The sequence below is a fragment of the Phocoena sinus genome, chromosome 6 (genome assembly GCF_008692025.1).
Source record: "Phocoena sinus isolate mPhoSin1 chromosome 6, mPhoSin1.pri, whole genome shotgun sequence".
Taxonomy (NCBI): Eukaryota; Metazoa; Chordata; class Mammalia; order Artiodactyla; family Phocoenidae; genus Phocoena; species Phocoena sinus.
In genome coordinates, this window is record NC_045768.1 from 21,159,606 (window position 1) to 21,179,810 (window position 20,205).

At 47.4% G+C, this 20,205-nt stretch overlaps 1 protein-coding gene across 6 annotated transcripts in view; it reads right to left on the reverse strand.

Moving 5' to 3' along the window:
• Positions 1 to 17,545, reverse strand: part of SNX30 (sorting nexin family member 30) — a 135,230-nt gene extending 117,685 nt beyond the window's left edge. For 5 of the 6 annotated variants that reach the window (XR_004350325.1, XR_004350326.1, XR_004350327.1 and 2 more), the window contains exon 1: positions 17,102 to 17,545. Coding sequence is in view for 2 of the 6 variants with exons in the window: in XM_032634610.1 (XP_032490501.1) it covers positions 17,102 to 17,257 (156 nt within the window). In the remaining 4 variants the exon portion in view is untranslated. The remainder of the gene's footprint in view (positions 1 to 17,101) is intronic. The other variant, XM_032634611.1, reaches the window with a different exon arrangement.
• Between the last annotated feature and the right edge of the window lie 2,660 nt (positions 17,546 to 20,205).

Below are 20,205 nucleotides of genomic sequence, written 5' to 3' on the forward strand. Positions count from 1 at the left end.
CTGTGTGATACCAAAACTGGTTTATGTAAAATGCAACCGCTGCTTCTACAACTTATAATCTTGGGACACTGCGATGTGTCTTTAATAAATGTTACCCTTTTCCACTCACATGTCCAAGAGAAGAATGATTTGAGGAAAAACAAAAACAGTGGCTACCTTCTTCTTCAGAGTCAAGCTGAAAGTGGGGAGGTGACCATTTTGCTCAAACCTCGGCACTTGAGATTTGCTTAGAAATCTGCAGATGCACATGTTAGCCCCGAATTTGGATCTCATTCAATCTAAAAGTCTGAACAGTTGGGTCTGAAATACTATATAAAAGACTACCTAGGTTACTCAAAAAGCTCCACAGATACCTACAGTAATGTGCCACGCCTCCCAGTAGAGCAGGGGAGGAGAATTCGGTTACATCGGAAGACTCAAGTCAACTGCACCATCTTGGAAAGAGCTGTCAGTCTATCCCTAACATAACCACCTCCTAACACCACATCTTCCATGTCCACGTGTTTGAAAGTTGGCCGCCCCTCTCTCTAAGAAGCTGCAATTAAGCCCAGAACCCCTCACCAGGATAAGGATTGCCATGAAGAAAACTGGGAGGAAGAAGAACTGACGTCAATGGGCTGAAAACACCTCATTCTCTTTCATGGAGACAGGCAAGGTCCACGGCAGCCCCTTGGTCAGGGAGGGCAGAGGCAAGAGCATGAAATGAGGGCTGGACGAAGTCTGGCCAACTGGTGAAACAAGGGAAGGTCTTGCCCCTCCTCAGTAACTTGAACCAGGAAAGAAAAGAATTTCTTAATTCTTAACTCAGGGGAAAAACAGATAGTTCAAAATATTGACTGACCATCAGGAGAAAAGGGTCAAAGCTCACTCTGAGCCAGTATTCACCTGTATGTGATCAGAACAGATTAAAGACTACAGAAGAGCATTCTCTCTTCTAGCCCCTCAGTAACAGTTTAGCTCTGTCCTCTTTAGGTTTTGAGTGGTTATGACTCAGTTTCCAGGCAGGGACAACATACACATCCCACCCCACAGGACTACAAGTGACAGCCCCATTTTTCTTGTTTGCCTATTTGAAATTTAATTGGAGTTAGGGGTTAGTCAACTTTTTCCTTTTTAATCAATATCAACTCTTACTAACCAAATTAAGCAGCGAGGAGGAGGGCTCTTTCTCTCTAATTTGGTCAGTCTCCAAGGAAGGAAGACTACATTCTCAAAGGGTCAGAAAATTACCCTTTTGAGAGGCAAATGGTGCATCCTTCCAAGGCTAGTGTACACATTCACACCTGTACTCTTACACACACACACACTTACAAATGATAGCAGACTACACATGGCTTGTACTTTTTCTTTTTTTACTTACTATATCTTGCCATTATTTCATATCAGTATATATAGGGGCTGCCATATTCTTTTTTTTTTTTGCAGTACGCGGGCCTCTCACTGCTGTGGCCTCTCCCGTTGCGGGGCACAGGCTCCGGACACGCAGGCTCAGTGGCCATGGCTCACGGGCCCAGCCGCTGCGCAGCATGTGGGATCTTCCCGGACCGGGGCACCAACCCGTGTCCCCTGCATCGGCCGGCGGACTCTCAACCACTGTGCCACCAGGGAAGCCCCACCATATTCTTTTTAACACTACATTTTTTAAATGACCCTAGTTATAAAACTAGCTCCACACTGATAGATATTTAGGCTCCTTCTTATCTTTTGCCATTAAAACTAATATTGCAGCAAATACTCTTGTACATGTCATTTAGCTCATGTCCATTTACTGACTCAGCAAATATTTGGGTACCCACCCCATCCTAGGCTTTGTTTGTACACTGACATTACAGCAATAAGCAATCAGATAGAGCCCCTGCCCTCAAGGAGTTTATAGCACAGTGTAGGAGACATACATCTGATGGCACATTCCCCCTGAGTGAATCAGAAAATTCTTCTAAGGCAATTGATCTCAACCTTGGCCGCACACTAGAATTACCTGGAAAAGCCTTTTTACAAAATACTGCTCCCTGGGCCATCCTAGATTCATTATATCCACATTTCTTGAGGTGGGCCCTAGGCATGAGCACCCTGTAATAGGTCCTCAGATGATGTGAGTACTTAGCTAAGCTCCATAACCTTGTTCTAAAACAGTGCTTCTCTATTTTCAATGCACATACAATGACTTAGGGATCACGTCAAAATGCACATTCTGATTCAGTAGGTCCGGAATTAGGCCTGAGATTCTGTATTTCCAACAAGCTCCCAGGTGATGCTAATGCCACTGGTCCATGGACCACACCTTGAATAGCAAAGGTCTATGGCAATAGCAGGGGGCAGCTGGAAAGGCACACAGAGGACAAAAGCTCAGCAAAGGTGGGCAAGCAAGAATTCACATGACATGCCAGGCAGCTCATGAGTAAAATCCTTTGGCAGGGACATAACTTCCTAGGAGAGGATCAGAGAGGTAAATAGGTACCTGATCACCGAAGGCCAGACTAAGGACTCAGACCATTACTGTGTAAGCAATGGAAAGGTCTCCAAAGAGGGGAATGACACATACAATATTTTAGGAAGGTGAATTCTGGCTCCAGTGTTCAGAGTAAAATAGATTGGGGAGGAGGGACCTGACTGACTCAAAGCAGGAAAGCCAGTTAGATAATCATACATCTTGATTAGGATATTCACAATGACAATGGAAATGAAGACAGACATTAAAGAACAGTGATGCTTATATACAAAAGTGGGATATTTAAAAGGGGAGGTGAAGAAAGGCATGGTTTTTAAATACTCTCACCATGGAGTGATTATAAGGTGCTAAAAACAAGAATCACAGAAATACTTGGAAAGATGGGTTTAAAGCTAGAAATCCTAAGCCCTGCTGCAGTAGTAAAGTCCATCCAGAGATGGTACATAAGGAACTAGCAAAGGCCAGGAACCATGGCTGGGTGGGCTCACAGTTAGAGCTCAGAAAGAAAAAAAAAAAAAGAGGAGGGTCCAGAGAAGCAGGGGCAGACCAGGGGAGGGTCAAGAGAGGAGAGAACCAATTCATTCAGTGAATGAAGCATCTGCTATGTGCCAGGCACTGGGCTGGGGAATATAGCAGTGAACAGAGTAAGACCCTGAGAAAAAAGGGAAAAAAGCATTGAGGGGAAGTTGGTTAATGATGTCAGTCAAGGAAAATGAGCACTGAACCAAAGGTCTGGAAACCTGGGTCCTAACCTCAGCTCTGCCACAAACTAGCTGGGTTACCCTGATCTGATAAATCACTTCTCTCCCTGGGCCACAGTTTCCTCCATGGTAAAAAGAGGGTCTTGGAGGGAGTGACCACCAAGCCCTCTGCAGCTCTAAAGGCCTGGGATGCTACAGCAGAAGAACAGCCGCTGCAGTTCTCCGTGAGTGGTAGAGGCAGGACCTGGCCCATGGGGCTCGATGCTGAGGCAAGAGGAGGCAGATGGCAAGGCAGATGGAAGCGGTGCACAAAGACCGCTCATCCAAGGAGCCTGGCAGTGACGGGAGAGTGAGCAGGCAGAAGGCAGCAAGCCTTGGGAAACTTCTCTCACAAGGGAGACCGGCTACAGTGAGGAGTAAGAGGCTGAAAAAAAACAAACTGAGATGAGGGAAGAAACACAGCCTAAGATACAGAAGGGGCTGGTTTCATTTCCCTTGGCCTGAAACTGTGCTTCGCCTAAGAAATGCAACCTACAGTGTCTAATGCATGTAAGCACTCGAAAAAGTGGGAAGCAGGTTTGGAAAAGGATGCCAATTTGTAGCAGTGGTGGTGGTGAAGAGAGTGGGCTCTAAAGTTGAACAAACCCTAGTTCAAATCCCAGCCCCACTCTCATCTAGCTCTGTGACCTTGAACAAGTTACTTCACCTTTCAAAGCCTACATTTCCCCAGCTGTCAAAGGGGAAGGAGACAGTAACTTGGGGAGTGCTTCAAGATGATGCAGTACAGCTCCCAACCAAAGGAAGTGCTCCCCAAAGGTTCACAAGGATCTTGTGAACACACATTACTATTATCTCTGGGTAAAGGTGAGGATAACTGAGGGGACATATGCTGGACACTCTTGATGGGGAAGAAATCAGAACAAAAGGAAAAGAGAAGAGAAGCAACAGTTAGGGAAATGACAACAGTCCCAAGCGTATGTTAAACATGAAAGGCTGGGCATACAGGAGACCGTGTTAAGATGCTAGGATGTTGACAGCGGATGGAGTGTTCCAGGCAAGCCCCACAGTCAACCCAGACTGGAGAAGCAAGCCTTGGGGACCCCAACTCACTACAACACACCCTCAGGATGGTAGCAGTCCTGACCCAGAACACCAAGATGGGTAAGAGGTGGTTTTAACAGGACCTGGAAACCAGTACCTCCAAAGGATATACTCAGGGCCAGCTTCACGAGGATCCTATACTCAGAAGGGTTCCCTACTGGGTTTAATGCTCTGCAGTCACTATCATGAAATTCTTAATAATTTTTTTAACAGGGGGATAAGAATTTTAATTTTGCACTGGGTCCCACAAATTACATGGCCAATCTTGGATTCAAATTCAAATTCTCACTCATATCCCAACATTGACCATTGTTACCTATAACAGGTAACCCAAGACCTCCTTCCAACGTGCTTCACTCAAAAATGTCTTTAATGCTAATAAATCACTCTGATTACCCCCATGGCATTCTGCACATACCCCTGTCATCATGTTAAACAGCAACGACTCCCTTGTATTTCTCTTTGTCTCCCTTCCTGGACCTTGGGTAGCTAAAAGGTAAGGCCATCTGTTCATCTGTGTATCTCCTGAGCATGGCACAGAGAGGCTCATATAAATGTTTGAGAAATGAAAAAAAAAAGTCCAAGTGTCCTTCACAATTGCTGACGCAAGTCATGAAACAAACAAGATTTACTGGACCGGACAGTGCAGAAAACGCTGCTATATTACATTCTTCCAGGACAGATGCTGACGCAGCAAGATGATAATAAGCCCAGTTCCTCAGAACATACCTCTGCTCGAATTAAATAAAATAGCCCAAAAGAAGGTCTAGGTTTCCATTTTTGCAATAAAACAACTATTCCACAACCATTTTTATACTAATTACAGTAAGACATCTTTCTCCTGGAATGTCTGAGACCTGACCTGTCCCAGGCTAATGTTATTTCCAAAATGTAGATATCTTAACTCCCAAGGAACATAATGCCTCACACGGCACATAGTACAGAGAAGCCACTCAAACACATGTACAAAATTCATGTTAGCGCTTCAAAGTATTAATGTGGTTTATCGATTCTAGTTAGAAATTAGATTTAAAAGTATATACACCCTCAAAGGGTAAAGAACAGTCTTTTCAGCAAGTAATACTGGGAAAATTGGATATCCACACACAAAAGAATGAAATTGGACCCTCATCTTACACCATATACAAAAATTAACTCAAAATGGATTAAAGACCTAAACCTAAGACCCAAAACTATAAAACTTCTAGAAGAAAGCATAGGGCAAAAAGCTTCATGACACTGGACCTGGCAGTGATTTCTTGGATATGACACTAAAAACACAGGCAACGAAAGCAAAAATAGACAAATGGGACTGTATCAAACTTAAAAACTTTTGTGCAAAGGACACAATCAAGAGAGTTAAAAGGTAAACTAAGGAATGGGACAAAACATTTGCAAATCATATACCTGATAAGGGGTTAATATCCAGAATATAAAAAGAACTCCTACAACTCAACAATAAAAAAATCAAATAATCTGATTTTAAAATGAGCAAAGGACTTGAATAGACATTTCTCCAAAGACGGTACACAAATAGCCAACAAGCATATGAAAAGATGCTCAGCATCCCTAATCATCAGAGAAACACAAATCAAAACCACAATGAGATATAACCTCATACCCATTAGGATGGCCACTATCAAAAGAATAGAAAATAACAAGCGTTGGTGAGGAGGCAGAGGAACTGGAATCCTCGTGCGCTGTTGATGCGACTGTAAAATGGTGCAGTCACTATAGAAAACAGTATACAAGTTCCTCAAAAATTTAAAAACAGAATTACCATATGGTCCAGTTTTTATATATAAACATTTGGGTTTATATGTCCAAAAAAATTGAAAACAGGATCTTGGAGAGATATCTGCACATCCATGTCCACTGCAGCATTAGTCACAACAGCCAAGAGGTAGAAGCAACCTAAATGTCCATCAATAGGTAACTGATTAAAAAAAAAAAGGTATATACATAAAACGGAATATTTTTCAGTTTTAAAAGAGAATATCCTGGGGGGCTTCCCTGGTGGCACAGTGGTTGAGAATCTGCCTGCCAATGCAGGGGACATGGGTTCAGTCCCAGGTCCAGGAAGATCCCACGTGCTGCAGAGCAACGAAGCCCGCGCGCCACAACTACTGAGCCTGCACTTGAGAGCCCGTGAGCCACAACTATTGAAGCCTGTGCGTCTGGAGCCTGTGCCCTGCAACAAGAGAGGCCGCGACAGTCAGAGGCCCGCACACCGCGATGAAGAGTGGCCCCCGCTCGCCACAACTAGAGAAAGCCCACGCGCAGCAACGAAAACCCCACACAGCCAAAAACAAATTAATTATTTTTAAAAAATTAGGCTAAGTGCAAGGAGCCAGACACAAAAGGCCACATATTCTATGATCCCATTTTTATGAAATACCCAGAATAGGCAAATTCATAGAGAGCAAAAGCAGACGAGTGACCGCCAGGGGCTGAGAGTGGGGAAAATGGAACGTCTGCTACTGAGTATCACGTGTCTTTGGGGGCTGACAAAAACCCTCTGGCATTACATAATGGCGGCAGTCATACAATCTTGTGAATATACTAAAAATCACTACACTGTATGTTTTTAAAAGGTGGATTTTAGGGTATGTGCGTATGGTGTTGCTTGAAGTAGTGTGAGTAAGATTCCTACTGTTTGCAAACAAGACTCCTGACCAGTACACCCCTGAATCCAGGAGGTCAAAGCCCTGTGAAACTGCCTCCCCTCACCCTCCACACCTGCAAACTGACACTGCCAGGCTTGGGCACAGGCTGGGTCTTCTGCTCTAGTTACTCCTCCTGCCTCTGTCCGTTTGGGAAATATCTACTTTTTCACTCTCCGGCTCAGATATCATCTCCTTTGGAAAAGCCACCACCCTCCTGAGCACAGTCACTCCTTGCCCCACTCCCTACATGTTATTTCCATAATAACCGTGCAGATGTCATGGGTGTCCACCTATCCCCTCTCACTGGCCAGTTCAGTGCCCACTGGCCTGACTTCCACGCCAGCACCCGCACTTCTTGGCCCGACTGCTCCCCCGGCTGCTCAACCTGCTTCGCCCACCCATGGGGCAGGCTGGAAAGTGCTTCGGAATTAATGCCCAAACACCCCATCCATGGGGCGCTCAACCAATGACTGACACGGGCTGCTGTTTGAAGACCCCAGGTCGCTCACTGAGGTGGGGATGACCGAGGTACGTGTTCTGTACAGGCTCCCAGAGGTCCCAGTTATTGCTTCGAAGGCAATAACAACACCTAGCATTTTCATAGTACTTACTGTGTGCCAGACACTATTCTGAACACTCATTTAAGGGACTTCCCTGGTGGTCCAGGGGCTAAGACTCCGTGATCCCAGTGCAGGGGGCCCAGGTTCAATCCCTGGTCAAGGAACTAGATCCCGCATGCCACAACTGCAAGATCCCACACGTGGCAATGAAGATCCCATGTGCCACAACTAAGACCCGGCGCAGCCAAATAAATAAATAAACATTAAAAAAAAAAAAAACCCACTCATTTAATCTTCAGAACACCACTGCAAAATAATCCAAAATTTAACTAGGGAGACACTGAGGCATTACCAGGTTAAGAAACTTGCCCAAGGCCTCAGAACTAGTAAATATATCTAGTATTTTTCAGATTCTATTGCAACCCTCTGGATATACGTCTCTCTTCTGCACTGGACAATGACCCTCTCAAGAGAGTACTTTTTTTTAATCTTTCTCAACTTCTCCAGCATCCAGCACAGAGCCAGGCGTGCAGCAGACATTCAAGAGATTCAAGTTTCGGAAAGTGTCTGCACTCTGCCGCCCAAACATGCCGTGTGCTTTTCCCGCCTCTGTGCCTTTTCTCAAACAGGACCCCTGAAACACCTTTTCTGCATGTACCTCTTGCCCTTGTCTCCTCCTACCCCCAACACACACACACACACACACACACGACAATAATTCCTGATCCCTGCTCTGTGGCAGCCAAAATGAGGAATTCTGCTGGGCAAGGCAAACAGGAGAGAGCGTATGACCCCCTCTAGAATCTAGTAAACAAACCCAATTGCCCATATATGAACTACTGCACCTTTGCCAAGCTGTTATTTATGTACTTATTTTGAGAGACTCTCATCTGCCTTCTTCCTGGTAACCTCCACTAACCCCCAACTCTTCCCTGTCCTTCCCTCAACCCTGCTTTTTCCCCAAGCTACCACCCTTCTTACTACAAACTGCTATGACCTCTCGCCTTACATTTGATTGCTAATATTCACTTTGTTTAAATTCTGACTTCAACCTCTACATCTTCCACTCCCATCTCTCTTTGGATCTGCTGGGGTTACACATCTATATAATACAGAAGAGCTGCCAGGAGGCAGCATGTGTGCTAAGCCTTGAAGTCTGAGGGGGCTTTCAACGGTGGTGTTCAGACAAACTGACCCAGCTCCTGACTTCACGCTGCATTCTAGTCATCTTTACACTTGCTCACACTTGCTTCCCAATCTGTGTTCCCCCTCTCAGTGAGGGCACCAGTCGGCACCAGTCTCCTAGAGTAGAAAACCAGTCATCCCCACTGTACCAAAACTAGTCACCTTTACATTTTCTGTGCTTTGTTCTTCCAGGCGACAACTTCAACCTAAACCAAACCGACACATTTCTAACTTACCTCTTTCACTGCCAGTCTCTCCCCGTCCCAAGCACTGATCACACACATACCCCTGCTCAGAAACCCTCTAGGGCTGGCTCCTGCCTAAAGAATAAAAGCTAACCTCCACATCAGAGCGTTCGGAGCAGTCACAGCCTCCTCCTGCTGTGTCTTCCCACCTCCTCTCTCACTAATCCCCACCTCTGGACTCTCCAAACCCACTCCCAACACATGAGCCGACCCAGTGCAACCCCAGCAGGCACAAGTCTTTTCCATCTCAGGAGCTTTGCTCAAGCTGCTCCCCTGGCCCATGACGCCTTCCCCACCTGGCACCTGAAAGCCTCCTCAAACTTCAAGGACCTGGTGAAAACACACCTCCGCCACCAAAGCTGATCTGCAGATAATACACTCTGAGAGTGGGGCTGACCAACAGGAACAAAGCACCCTCCTCTTAACGACCCCAAAGTCAAACTTAATTGTCACTTAACATTTTAAGGTCGACGTATTGGTCTTTTTTTTTAAGTTTCAAGTGACAAATCAAATCAAATTGAATAGTATAAACAAAAGGGCATTCATGACCTCCTGTAACCAGGATGCCCGCGGAGCAGCAGTGCCAGCTTCAGGCACAGCTGGCACAGGTGGATCCGGGATTCAAGGGATCTTCAGGGCCTGTCGTCCTCTTTTTCTCCAGCTCCACATTCCTCTCTGGCTTCACTCTTAAGCAGGCACCCTCCACATCACAAGAAACAAAGGCTCACAATCTAACAAAAATAGAGATTCTTTCCCCCAGCAGCCATCTGAGCAAATCTCTTTTTAGCTATTTGACTCTGCGAGGGTCACATGTCCACCAAGGAAGCTATTTGGGCCAACGGATGATACAGGTGAAAGACCAAGAGCAGGAGGAGGAGAGAAGCCAGGGTGCTTCTCCCCTACCCCAACCCCTCCTCTCTGGTTCAGATAAGCATCCCTGGCCTTAGCTGCTTCCTCTCCAGGGCTCCCTCCGCCTGAGGTCCCTACTCTTGTTGAGCAGCCCTGCCATGGTCTAGTTCCCACAGAAGCTCCTGGATTCTTCTAATCTCACCTCCTCCCATTGACGCCCCCAGCCCTGAGGGTGACTGCAATTTCCTGCTATCGCTACTCTCTGGGTTACTTCCCTGTCCTCTGCTTGACTTCACATGTTTCCCAGCACCTATGTAGCTAATTCCCTGTATTAAGTCTCTCAGTTTGAAAAACCTACAGTGGTTTTTATCTCCTGACCAGACCACAAATGATACTGAAATTGACAAAGAATAGGCAACAATGTACAAAGAAAATGTGGAGAGGTCAGTATCAGGGAATAACCACCACCGTCTCACAGTTATTAAAGGCTCACTATGCTAAGTATGAATGCAATGGATCTTCATATCAACCCTGTGATGTAGGTTACTTCTGTTATCCCCTTTTCACAGAGGAGGAAACTGAGGCTCCGAGAGGTTAAATAATTTACTGTCACAAAGACTGTAAGTAGTGGAGCTGGGATTAAAATCCAGACAACCTGGCTCCAGAGTGCACGCTCTAAAACACAAATCCCAGCAAGGAGAGTTTCAAGCAGCGGGTTACTCAACAGGATCAAGTGCTACCTACCAAGAGGTCAAGGAAGACAAGGATGTGAAGCGTCTACTGGATTTAGCAATAAGGAAGTCACGAGGGACCTTGAGTAGTAAAGCCAGAAACCAGACAGCAGTAGGCTGAGAAGTAAGCCAGAGGTTAGGAAGTAGAGACAAGAGGAGCAAACCTTTCTTTCAAAAGGTGAAGAAGAGTCAGAAAATAGGGCAGAGATGGAGGAGAAGGCAGCATCACAACAGTTTTCTTTACTTGGTTTGTTTTAGAAATGAGAGCAACTTGAGCATGTTGAAACATTAATGGGAATGCAGAAACAGACCCACAGACACAGAAAACAAACTTATGGTTACCAAAGGGGAAAAGGGGCAGGGGGAGGGATAAATTAGGTTGGGATCGAAATACACACTAGTATATATATAAAGTAGATAACCAACAAGGACCTACTGTATAGCACAGGTGACTATACACAGTATTTTGTAATAACTTACAAGAGAAAAGAATCTGAAATATTTATATATATCATATATATACATCAGGTGTACAGCAAAGTGATTCAGTTTTATACTGATATATATATAACTGAATCACTTTGCTGTACACCTGAAACTAATACATTGTTAATCAACTATACTTCAATTTAAAAATTAAAAAAAAAATTAATGGGAATGAGCTAGTTGATAGTCTGAAGACACAGGAGTGACAGCAGGGTCTCTAAGAGGCCAGAGGGGACGGGCCATATACTCCAGGATCAGCCTTAGCAAACGGGGGCAAAGAAAGGGCGGCCACAGATTCTGATCATTTTGAGTTTGGTGTAAGTTCTTTTACAGTGGCTTCTATCTTCTCTAAGGTAGAAAGTGAGGCCATCAGCAGAACAGGAGGGTGGGGTAGGGGCGTGGAAGGTGTGAGGAGCAGAGAAAAGCTTCAGACCAGCCACAGTACAGAGTGGGAGCCTCTGTGGAAAGGAAGGATGGTCCATGGGACCTCCCTAGCAGTCCAGTGGTTAAGACTCTGCACTTCCAATGCACGGGGCGCGGGCAACTGGTCGAGGAACTAGGACCCCACATTAAAAAAAAGAAAGAAAGAAAGAAAGAATGGCTCAGCACCACCGAGGCCCCAACTGTGCTTGGAAGCTGTGAGGTTACACTGGCAGCAACTCTCAAGGTAACTCCGCACCTGAGGTGCAGGCAAAAGACAGGAACAAATGGAATGACCCAAGTTGGATGTAAAAGGAGAGCAAGGGAACTGCGTAAAGGACAGTGGCAGGAGCAACTGACAAGTTAAGCCGTGGAATCTAAAGGAGGCAGGTGAAAACAAGGCGTCAGGGAACAGGTGTAGGCAGTTCTCACTAACTGGGAGGAGGGCACCGCAAGATGAGAGCTTTGTAATGGCACTATTTCAGGGCAGGAACAGTTGTAGGTATTATAATGCAGGGACGTGGCCGGGGGAGAGGGCAAATGAACTGGAAAAACGGGGAAGGTGACTAGATAAAAGGTCAAGAAACTGATAGTTTTAGAGATCTGGACAGAGTCCCCTGAAGTAAAGGCATGATTTGAGAAGACAGTTACTTGGGGGGTTTCAAGATTTTAATGAACAAGAGAAACAGGGAAGTTACAAAGTGACAGCAAAGAAGGCAGTGGAAGGTCTGTAATGGACATCTGTGAAACAACAGACGCTGGTCCAACGTTCATTCGTTCCTCCTCCTTCCCGACTTTGCTTTGGAAACCACCTCCTTCCTCCCCAGGCACAGAGAGGGCTTCCAAAATACTGGTAAGAGTATATGCCTTAACTGTATGTGTGTTCATTTTATTATTCTTTAAACTGTATAGATACATTTTATTAATACAGATGCATTTCTATACTTCACATATTTATATTTCACAGTTAAAACATACACACAAAAACTTCCCTTCTCCACCCTCCAAAGATAAGGACCTGGTCCAGGCCTTGGGCAGTCAGTTACAAAGACTGGCTTCAGCACCTGACCCAATTTAGGCCCAGGAGACACTAGCCCAGAGCTTTTGCTGGAATTATCAAGAAAGAGGTGCTCTCTTTCTGCTGGAGTTGCAAAGCTATATCCCTTCACCGGCTTGAGAACAGAGCTAACACAGAGAGGAGAAAGAGTCAAGAGATGAAAAGTGACAGACTCCCAGCATCATTTGAATACCTAGTTCCAGCCATTCCGGAAACCAAAATACCTGGGGCTTTTCAACATGAGCCAATAGATTTTTTTCTTTTCTTCAGCCAGGTTGCATTGGATTTATGTGTTTTTGACGGAAAAGAAACGTAATTCAGTGGAATAGTCAAATAAAGGATTCTCAATTCAACAGCCTGTGTGATCCTTTCAACACATAAATCACACACTCCTTCTGCTCAAGTCCCTGCAATGGCACTCAAAGTAAAGGCCGAAGTTCCTAGAGTGGCCCCAGACCATCTGGCCCCCTTCCTCCCAGCCCTTGGCCAAGGACTCCCCATTGCTCACTCTGCCCCAACCACACTGGCTTCTAGGGTAGTCCCCGTCACAGCGGGCAGGAGCTGCCAGGCCTCTGCTTTGGCCATTTCTTCCACCAGGACACTCCTCCAGACATCCACTCGCCAATTGCCTCACCTCCTTCAAGTCTTTGCTCAAATCTCAAGTTCTCAGTAGGGTCTAACTGAAGCTGCCTCCCTTCAGCCAGTGATCCTGAACACTCCCTCCCCCCCCCTCAACTTTTTCTTCCTTTCACAGCATTTATTACATAAAATAGTACGTACTCACTAAAATATACCCAATGAGGGCAGGGGTTTTCAACTGGTGCATTTGAGTTCCTAAAACAGTGCCTGGCTCGTAGGAGGCCCTCAAATATTTGCTGAGTGAGTAAATACAATGACATGAGCCTCAAAGGGGCAGCACTTGATCATTAAAAGGCAGTGGAGAGGACTTCCCTGGTGGCGCAGTGGTTCAGAATTCGCCTGCCAATGCAGGGGACACGGGTTCAAGCCCTGGTCCGGGAAGATCCCACATGCCACAGAGCAACTAAGCCCATATGCGCCACAACTACTGAGCCTGCGCTCTAGAGCCCGCGAGCCACAACTACTGAGCCCACGTGCCACAACTACTGAAGCCTGTGCACCTAGAGCCCGTGCTCTGCAACAAGAGAAGCCACCGCAACGAGAAGCACGCACACCGCAACGAAGAGTAGCCCCCGCTCGCCGCAAATGCAAATAGAGAAAGCCCGCGAACAGCAACAAAGACCCAACATGGCCAAAAAAAAAAAAAAAAAAGGCAGTGGAGAGAAAGGACACTAACCCGCATCTCCTGAACCTGAAATAAGTGGAGTGTAGGAGGAAAAGGCACCTCCATTTTGAAGACTTCAGGGGAAGCAGTGACTTAAGGGGGCAGGAAGTAGGTGGAAGAGTTCAGTGAAGAGACTGAGGATGTGGGTAGAGGTGTTAACCACAGGTGGGGCTTGAGAGGGCTTGGTGTTAAGCTTTGGGAGGTACACAGGAGTTAGAGGCTGAGTCAGGGGAGAAGCAAGCCCAAAGTGGTTTGCAGATAAAAGTAAAAAAAGACAGAAAGGGCCAAGTGGTGTATTTACATTTCAGGTGGAGATGAAAGATACAGGGCTAGAAGGCCTGGGGAGTATAGCCAGCATCAAAAGAATTCCTAGCAACCCTTGGTGGATAGAAAAGATTCTTCTCTTCACACCATGGTTTGAATGATTTTCAATTTTGTGGATGAAGAGGCCATGACATTTGGTCTTTTCCTCCTTCCCAGAACCCCAGAGGCCACTGAGAAGTGTCCGCTGGACCGAGACGAAAGGCTTTCCTGTTCCTGGCACCTCAGCAATTCCCCTCTGCATAATACAATAACCCTGTACTATGAGCAGCCTGTCAAACCCTCAGAACTGACTCTGAATCAGGCATCCAGGATCACAACCCCAAGGTCCATTATAAAAGGCAAGAAGACACAGGCTTCTTTTCAAAGACAGACCATAGCACTCAACGCTCCTACCTCCCCTCCAGTGAACCCCACACTGCCTGGGCAAGAGAAAGAGCAAAGGGAAGGCTTCCTTCCACTGGTCCTGACTCACCTCTGTTGCTTGGTAGCTTCTCTCTGCAGAAATTTCTCCAGAGTTACGAGAACATATGTGTATGCCAAGTTTCAAGGAAAATGTTACTCCCAGTCAGAGGAAGTAATTATACTGCCCTCTAAGGAAAAGTGGCTAACTATAAATCAGGCCTTTGGGAGTCATGTCATTTTGATGCTCCTCACAGCTCTAAGGATACTTATTAAATATTCAATAATTAATAATAATGCCTTCAAGACCATCTCTCTCATGGAACTGTCCCTGTGAAGGAAGCCAGAAGTAATTAGACTTAGGCTCGACTTCCTGTCCACCAACTAGATCTCAGGGATACAGGGCATCTGTCCTCCCAGTACTTAGTAGCAAAATGCCCACACTTCTGCATCAGGTGTCCTCCAAGAATGGATCATTAAGCAGATACTTAAAAGAGCCATCTGTAGCAGGCAGCTTCCAAGATACCTCGATGATTCCCACTTCCTGGTATTATTCATACCTTCTTCCCAGGTTGTACCAGTGATGGCCAGTGTGACCAACAGAATACGGCAGAGATATGTCGCTTCCAAGACTAGATTACACAGGACTGTGGTTTGAGTCTTGGGATCTCTCCATCTCTTGGATCACTTGCTCTGGGGGAAAGCAGTTGCCACATCAAGAAGCCCTATGGAGAGGAACTAAGGCCTGCCAACAGCCAAGAGAGTGAGCTTGGAAGAGGACGTACCCCCAACCCAGTCTTCAGTGACTGCAGCCCTAGTCAAAGTTTGAATGCAAGCTCATTAAAGACCTGAGTCAGAACCACCCAGATTTAAGCTGCTTGCAGATTTCTGGCCCACAGACACTATTTTCAGATGATAAATGTTGCAGTAATTGGTTACACAGCAATATATAATTAATTCACTATCCTACACAGAGCTGAGAAAAAAATTATAAGTTTAACCTCAATTCCTATCCTACATGCACATAGGACCAAGTTCTCTGTACATAAGAAAGCAAATTGGGCTTCCCTGGTGGCGCAGTGGTTGAGAGTCCACCTGCCGATGCAGGGGACACGGGTTCGTGCCCTGGTCCGGGAAGATATCACATGCTGCGGAGCGGCTGGGCCCCGTGAGCCATGGCCTCTGAGCCTGCACGTCCGGAGCCTGTGCTCCGCAACGGGAGAGACCACAACAGTGAGAGGCCCGCGTACCACAAAACAAAAACAAAAACAAAAAAAAAGCAAATTATTCATTCAACAATTACTTATTGAGTGTCAAATATGGGCAAGGTATTTCCAAGCGACTCAAGCCTTCATATAGTCTATAATCGTCTATAAAATAAAGAGACTTACAAAGACACACACACACACACACACACACACACACACACACACACACACCCAGCTGCTCAATCCATTGGTTTTATTAGCTTTTTAAAGTTTACTTGCTACTAATGCTTTGCCTCCCCCCCCACAACTTGCCCCACTCTTTGCTTTCACAAACCCTCTTGGGAAGGTACATCAAATCCCACTTCCTGGCTAATTTGACTGCTCAGTGCACTCACACTCATTTTTACTGTACCACATGCCCTCCCATCTAAGGGGGAAAGAAATTTGGGTCCCCTGATTCCATTCAGTATTGGGACAAGGAGGCCTTCACTTAGTATTTTACTAAGAGGCATTCACTTAGTATTTACACCTGATCACAGGTGTGGATAACAATTCTAATTTCTGCAATTATTGACTAAGTGGCAACAGCAGCGCTGATACAATCAGCTCAAGTCCTGATCACAGCTGAAGTGGCAACGGGGCGGCGGGGAGGAAGGGAGATGCCGCCCCTAACCCCTCACTGTCTCTCAAAGCAGCAGGAGGGTCATATGCTGCTCTAAGAAAATCAGGAGCCCCCCTCTACGCAAAAAAGGTCAAAGGGCGACCTTTCTTCCCTTCAGCCACAAAACCAGCCTCTGCCAAACCTAAACAGCGTGGGAGACAGTGAGAGGTAAATGGAGCCCCAGACAGAAAACCCCAGGGCCACTCTCCTCCCGCTGCCGGCTGGGGTCGGAGTCAGGTGACTCCTCAGGGCACAAAGCAAACCTAAACAAAGATCACTGCCCCCATGACAGACAGGGGTAAGAAGCCTCTGGCAGTAAGACCACGGAAAACCATTAACTCTTGCTTCTTTGCAGTCGCAGCAAACTGGAGGAGCTACAAGTGACTCGGCAGCTCAGCCTTCAGAGATGCACCTGGAGGAACCGGGACCCCATCCCAGGACACAGGCTCTGAGCACTGCACGCACGCCTCCAGCCACAACGGGCAGGCGGGACCCCTCCCCACCAGCTGTCACTGGCCTCGCGACCAGTCACAGCCGGGCAAGCCCGTCCCCTCTGGCCGCTCCGCCGGAGGCTGCGACCCCGCGGGGGCGGTAGGGAGGAGACGCTTTTTCCCCAAGGCTCTGGGGCAAGGGCACGCCTGTCCCCCGGAAAGGGGCGCCAGAGTGGGCGCGGCCCGGTGCCCAGTGGGGCTCCAGATCCCTCATCCCGCTCGGGAGCGAAACGAGCCTCCCAGTCCCCAGCCCCGCGCGCCCCACCTTGTCGCCGAAGCTGCGGGCCGTCAGCAGGTCTGGGCTGGGCGTGCTGTCGCCGCCCACGGCCTCCTCGCTGCTGGAGCCGGCCAGCGGGTGCGGCATGTCGCGCAGGGACTGGGGCCCAGTGGACGGCAGGGCCTTGGGGGGCCCGCCCGACATGGCGCGCACGGCTCGGGACGCGCCGCCGCCGCTTCCTCCTGCAGCCCGCCGCGGCGGGCTTCCCCAGAGCCCGGGCCAAGGCCCCGCTCGGCCGCAGCTCGGTCGGAGGCCCAGCACCAGCCGGGCTGGAAGCCACCGCCACCGCCACCGCCACCCGCCGGCTCGCGTCTGCCTGCGCTGGGCTGGGCTGGGCTGGACTGGGCTGGACTGCTCCGCTCTGCTCCACTCCGCTCCGCGCCGGAGCCCGCGGCGGACCCGCTCGCACCTTAGCCAGGGCGCCCAGCCCGCCCCGCCACGCCGCCCAGCCCGCTCGCCGCCCCGCCCCCGCGGCCCCCGGCAGCCCACGGAGACGGAGGGGGCGGGGAGAACGGGGGAGGGGGAGGGGGGGAGGCGGGCAGCTCCGCCCTCTCCCGCCGTCCCGCAGGAAGTGCGCTCTCGGCCCTCCGCCGCTGTCCACCGAGAGTCCAAGCTCGCCTCCTGGCCCGTAGGGGGCTGCGCGCAGACCCCGGAGCTAATGTTTAACGGAAATCAGAGGTGGAAAAAGACGTTGGAGGATCCTGTTCCATTCCACCCGCGTTTACTGCTGCGCCCAGGTGCAGCCACGCTTGGGGCTGGGGGCTTTAGGACACGCACGTGAGTCGGGATCTTCTGGCCTTTGAAATAACCCAGGATAAGAGGAGTTATGACACATTTTATAAGAATGGCGTAAAAAGGTTATGAGGCTCCCAGGAGATAGAGACATCAGGCGGGGAACCTAGAAGGAAACTCAAAAGACGCAGTGTGGAGTTTCTTCAAATGCACGCTGAGATCCCATGCCATCTTGCTTCTGCAGTTCACCGGGTTTATGTAAGGTTAAACCTCGGAAGAGTGAGCATCAGTAAATAAAGAGGGAGTGCTACACATGATCTATGACTCTTTAACTCACACCTTGACCAAACTGCCGTTTGAAAGAATCGTGAGGTTCCCGTTTTTATTTTTCATGCTTCTGTGCTTCCTTTCCAGGTCTTTGGCTGGGCTGGATTCTGAGCTTTATTTGCTAGCAGAATGGAGATAGTCAAGGCGTTACTTGGCTATTTGAGGGTGGAAGTTCACCTCTTTTTTCCACCTTACCTGGCTTCACAGCTTCTGTGCCCAGGGCCAAGTCAGTAGAGGCCATCAGCCCATGTAAGAACAAGTTGATACTAGAAGAGTAATGGGGAGGAGGCCCGCTGTAAGGGAGCACATTTTCCCAATCTATTCCCAAACTCTTTAGGTTCGTCCAGTTTTACCTGACTAATCTTGAAGTCGGGATTCACTGTGGTCTCCACCACCCTTTTCTTCTAAAGAAACAAGTGATACTTCAGCAGGAGGAGAATGCCAAGAGTTGAAGCTGACCCAAAATATCATCCAGGGATTCACTGAGCTTCAGAGACCTTCCCTTATTTCCCCTGGTCTAAGTCATCCGGCCTCAGTCCTCAAGTTATCTTTTCTCTCCCCCACGTGGGTCTGCCCTGGTTGGGGAAAATAGAACTCAGAGGACACTGGGAACAGTTTTTTAAATGCTGCATCTACCTCACAGGAATGCCAGTGTCCGGTCCTCTTGGAGTTGAGTAAAATTAATACTTTTATATTCAAGGGCTGCTTACAACTACAACAGACCCTATTATCTGTTCTTCTGATTAAAACAAATAGCATGAATATAACTAGAAATGAGTGTTCTATAGATGTATAACATAGGTATTTTTTTATTGAATGATGTTGTTTATTTTAATAGCCAGGCCACCTTCCCACAACTGAGATCTCATTTTATTAAGACTCCACACAGCTTTCTCCTCAAGATGCCAGGGAAGAGTGAAAAGAGAGCCACATCTGAATTCCTGATTGCTAAATATAAGTGGGTGATTAGCAAGTTACCTAAACGAACCTGCTTCCTGACCCAAAAAGAAGGACAGAGAGCAGGTAATAATATTTACCTTACTTGGTGGTTGTGAGAACGAAACAGCCTTCGGTATGTAATATTCCCAGCCAAATGCTGCCATGGAATAGATGCTCCCTGAATGTTAATTCCCTTCCTTTCCCTCTCTCTCATGCTTTCTCTACTATTCTTATGAAATGATAATCATAAAGTTTTCATAAATAAACATGCTCCCTCCAAACTCCTCATTTTGGGTCAGAGTATCATTTTTCTATGCTCCCACCGTTTAAAAAACAAAAACAAAACAGAGTTCCTGAAAGGCCATATGAAAGTTCATTTTCCAGTTTCCTCGTTGGTCAATGGCATGTGGCCACAATGATCCAGTGGGTAGTCATCAAAACTAAAGAAAGTGAATTTCTATGGAAAACATTTTAGGATAAAGTTTCCACCAGTCAAATTTAGCCCAGGACTGCCTATTCATATTCACTATTTCCTGTTGTATTTCAGTGTTCCTTGTGGTGGGAACTTGTCACTGAAACAGAGCAAGCGTCCCAGACTATGTGACTGTGCTTTTACTAAAAGTTTTCAAAGCAACACGGTGGTGAGGAGGAAACGTGAAGTTTCTGTATCAGAGCAAAATGTTGTAGTGTTTATTGGAAGGTATGGAGGGAAGCTTGGGTTTCTAGGGCTCATCTCTGAGGAAAATGCACGAGATGTGTGTATATGGGGTACAGGGAGATGCCACCAGAACCCAGGAACACAGCATGGGCCCTTCCCCCACCTCCCAACCCCCCATTCCTGTCCACAAGGAACCTTAGGCACTTAGGCTGGAACCTTTAAGAAGACAGGGCCTTGGGCCCCAGAATTCAGTAAGTATGCCAAGCCAGAATCCCAAAACCTCATAGCGAGTCTATCAGGGCTTTGCATGAGACCCAGACCTTAAAAACAAAGCAGAGTCACAACGAAGCATTCTTTCTTTCTCTCTCCTGGTACAGCATGTGTCTAGGCCTTATTCATGTTTGTGTTAGCTGCTTATCCTCTTCTGGTTTTTAAT